At 33.4% G+C, this 4,187-nt stretch overlaps 1 protein-coding gene across 1 annotated transcript in view; it reads left to right on the forward strand.

Annotated features, from left to right (window-relative positions):
- Window positions 1-1,111: 1,111 nt before the first annotated feature.
- Window positions 1,112-4,187, forward strand: part of LOC108727527 (fatty acid synthase) — a 6,278-nt gene continuing 3,202 nt past the window's right edge. Inside the window, exons 1-6 of the mRNA XM_018455680.1 lie at window positions 1,112-1,161; window positions 1,496-1,797; window positions 2,035-2,454; window positions 2,556-3,574; window positions 3,748-3,992; window positions 4,067-4,187. Coding sequence (XP_018311182.1) covers window positions 1,112-1,161; window positions 1,496-1,797; window positions 2,035-2,454; window positions 2,556-3,574; window positions 3,748-3,992; window positions 4,067-4,187 — 2,157 coding nt within the window. The remainder of the gene's footprint in view (window positions 1,162-1,495; window positions 1,798-2,034; window positions 2,455-2,555; window positions 3,575-3,747; window positions 3,993-4,066) is intronic.

Raw genomic sequence — 4,187 nt, forward strand, 5'->3', positions numbered from 1 at the left:
ACGATAACAAAGACAGATAAACAAAAAAATCTGTTGGACTTTATTAAGTAAGAACTACGGTATCTAAATGAAAATAAAATACCTCAGACAATTATATATACTATTGTAAAACAAAAACTTTAAGAATAAAAATGTTTACTTAGGTGTACGATTTTTTGAAATTGTAGCGTAACTTCTATCATAGATGTGTTATCAACGAGATGTTACAGCAGACTGAGCGGCAATCGCTGCTGCGTGCTCAGACGGGTTTACGCGTGTCTCGTGTGATTTGTTTGTAACGTAGCCTCGATTATTCTACTTATCCCTAGTTTACTGACCCCGGTCTCCCCTACTTGATATTTTTCAAAATCGCCACATGATATCGAAAACTAGAAGCTTCAATCAAAATTTTGGTACTCTGTAAGTAACATTCGGTTGCGTACAGTTTTGGGCAGGAGGGTGGTCGAGTTGACGTGGAATGACCCATATATATGTATAAACTTACAGCTTTGTTTTTATTTACTTATTTATTATTTATTTTATATATATATTTATTTATTATATATTATATAAAATTAAAAATAATATTCTTATTGTTTATATTATATAAAGTTTTCTTAAAATATAATAGAATAACTTTGCCAAATAATCAACAGCCACGATGGACGAATATCTAGAGACGGAGAGCGTGCTCTGAATGTATCCCAATACTCGTACAATTTCAGGTGTTAAGGCATACCTGTCACCGTCTGTACGAGAGTCGTTTGAAAAGTTTTGAGTCTAACATAGAAACAAGTATTTTTTCGGTCAAATTCGGTTTTATTTTTCAACATACTCTCCTTTTAAGTCGATACATTTTTCCTACTGTTGCTCTCATCCCTTTAACCCATTCAAATAATAGTTGGCATCTTGCTCTGCAAAATGGGCTTCTATGGATGTAATCTACTGTTTTGACTGTTTTGACTGTTCCTTCGTCTCAGCGAAGTAGTGGAGTTTCATCCAAGTTTCATTTACAGTTACTAATGGACGCAAAAAATTCGATTCGTTTCGCTTAAATCGCTTCAACAGTGTCTTGGAAATGTATATTCGATTTTTTCCATTTTTACAAAATCACTGACATCGACTGGCACAAATGACTGTCAAACAACAACTGAGCATCCACAATGGCTACAATTTTCACAGGTATCTTTCAAAGCATGTACGATTGCAGTACCAGAATGAAGATTAAAACAGATTACATTTTAATCGGTTTTAGTCGATCATTTTCGGCAGGATATGTATACATTTACTAAATGTAAGTTAACACTTTGACTGTGACATATATATGTAAATAGTCAATATATATGTATATTATTAATTATAATCACAAAATTATTAAATATACGATATAATATAAAATAAAATTTATTTTATTATATTATATATATGTATAAAAAATTCATTTTATACCTATAATTAATAATGTATATGTGCATGTATAATTATTCACATATAAATAAGAATTATATTAACTCAGATGGGATCATTCTGAAAACTGGCTTGTACCGAATGAAGAACAACAGTTTATAGAATCGAGAGGGAGATACGTCAAAATTTTGCTCGAGGATGACGACTATGAATATATGAGCGGTCATGTAATTGATGGAAGAAATTTGCTACCCGCGACGAGTTACTTGGGACTTGTTTGGAAAACAATTGGCATGATAAAAGGGTTAATGTACACAACAATACCGATAGTTTTTCGAGATGTAAAATTTATTCGTGCAACTCATTTATCAAAAAATGATGCTGTACAACTATATGTTTCAATACAGAGAGGTACTTATGAGATGAGTGATTTTAATTCTAATCGAAATTTCCTCTTAAAGTTCTATAATAGGTCTATTCATAGGTCCATTGTACCCTAAATTATTATATAAATATTTATAATAACTTAAATCTTTACAAGGCAGTTGAAAAAAATATTTGAGTCCGATGGATTAGCGAATATCGATTACGGTTAATGTAGTACGATGACAAAAATGCCATATAGTCAAATTTATACAAATATTACAGATGGAAAGTTCGAAATAACCGAAGGAGATAGCGTTGTTGTCACAGGTACAGTGTACGAGGCATTAAATCCAGAACAAGAAATGATTCCGATAAACATATTATCGGAAAATTATGATGAAGATGAAGATATGACTGCACGAGATATCTACAAAGAGTTGAAATTGCGTGGATACCAGTACAGGGGCTTATTTCGTGGATTAAAAAGTGCCTCTATTTCGGGAACCCAAGGACATATCGCTTGGAAAAATAATTGGGAAACATTTATGGATAGTATGTTACAAATGCAAATTATCGGATATGATACTAGGGAATTGTGTGTTCCTACGGGTATTAAAAAATTAGTGATCAATCCAGTGCTTCATGCTTCGAAACTACGGGATAACATAAATAATGCAGAAGTTACAACAGACATGGATAAACGTAATTGACTTCCATTACTAAAAGTTCTTCGTTCAATTCATAAATATTGTGTAAAAGATTTCCATAATATAAAGCGTATTACATTACTTGTCTTATTATAGTATTACAGGTAAGAATATATAAAGAGATAGACACGATAAAAGCTGGAGGAGTAGAGATTCAAGGTCTGATGGCTACTCAGATCTCTCGCCGGAAATTAGCCCAAGATGCTGTTATCGAGGAGCATATGTTTGTAGCTCATTGTGATCGTGCTAAGATTTCTTTAAATGAAGCAATTCGAATATCGGCCCAACTCGTACTGGAAGATCATCAAATTATCAAAGTGCAAGCCACTGAGCTAGTGGAAGACGTCGATGATATTGAATTAGAAAATCTTTCGTCTTCGTTGCTGCTTGAGGCATTTGGTGACATGCCATTGATACAAGTGAATATCACTCTATTAACATCATCAAATCGTTTCAGGCCAGAAGATTTACCGCAAAACTTCTCAATCAAAGATTTTGAAAGAACATCTTTAGACGATAAAGCTTTAATTGTTGCTGGATTCAATCTTTTGACCAAACAACTCGCTTCTTTAGAGCGACTGTTGCCATTTTTGAGAGATGGTGGTTATCTATTGACACGTGAAAAGTGCGATTCAACTGATTATAAAAAACATTTACAGCAATACGAATTAAATGTTATTCTCGAAAAACGCACTGATAAAGAACTAGTTGTGCTTCTGAAAAAAAAAGCTTCGATAAGAGAAAGGACTGTTGTTTACATAAGTAATGATAACTTTAATTGGCTGGAAAATCTAAAGCACCTTGTGAGCGACGAGAATAAGCTTAATAGTAATAGTAGAATTATAATTGTTGGAGAGAAAAATTTTGAGTGTGGTTTGTTAGGTTTTGTTAATTGCTTGAGAAAAGAGCCAGGTGGAGAACTTGTTAGAGGTGTGCTCGTTCAAGATGAGAAGGCACCTAAATTCTCTCTTGAAGATCCCTTTTATCTAGAGCAATTACAGAAAGATATGACCATTAATGTATTGCGATCTAATAAAAGTTGGGGATCGTACAGACATTTAAAGTTACCTCAACCCAAAATCAGATCTGTACCTACCGCTCATGTCTGTCAAACGGTAAATACTAATTTTTTCAAAACATGTTCGTTATCATTATAACATTATCATTCGTCTCTCAAATGCATAATTCTACTTGTCGGACGGAGGATTGAATACACTATTATAAAGTTTCTTTTTAAAATTCCGTTTTGTATACGTTGTGTCATAAAACAATTTTCATTTTTTCATAGGTTCGTGGTGACTTAAGTACATTTTGTTGGATAGAGAATAATCTATCAGACGTGTGTTGTCGTGAGGATTTGGTGCATGTTGTTTACTCATCTCTGAATTTTAAAGATATAATGCTCGCCACTGGTAAATTATTACTTCAAGAGGCGATTTTACAAGGACGATTATTTCAGTATCTTCCTCTTGGAATGGAATACGTGGGTTTCGATGCTAACGGACAACGTATAATGGGAATTCGTAACACTGAGTATGTAATGCTACAAGAAATTATTATGCTGTGATTTCACAAATTGGACAGTAATTAAAAGTTACTCTTACTAGTTGTATAGCAAACGTCATTGAGAAAGATGATGATCTTTGTTGGAACATACCCGATGCGTGGACATTTGAAGAAGCAGCAACGGTCCCGTGCGTTTACAGCACGGTTTATTTAGCCTTATAC

Source organism: Mycetomoellerius zeteki, unplaced genomic scaffold, assembly GCF_001594055.1.
Source record: "Mycetomoellerius zeteki isolate Tzet28-1 unplaced genomic scaffold, Tzet1.0 scaffold503, whole genome shotgun sequence".
NCBI lineage: Eukaryota > Metazoa > Arthropoda > Insecta > Hymenoptera > Formicidae > Mycetomoellerius > Mycetomoellerius zeteki.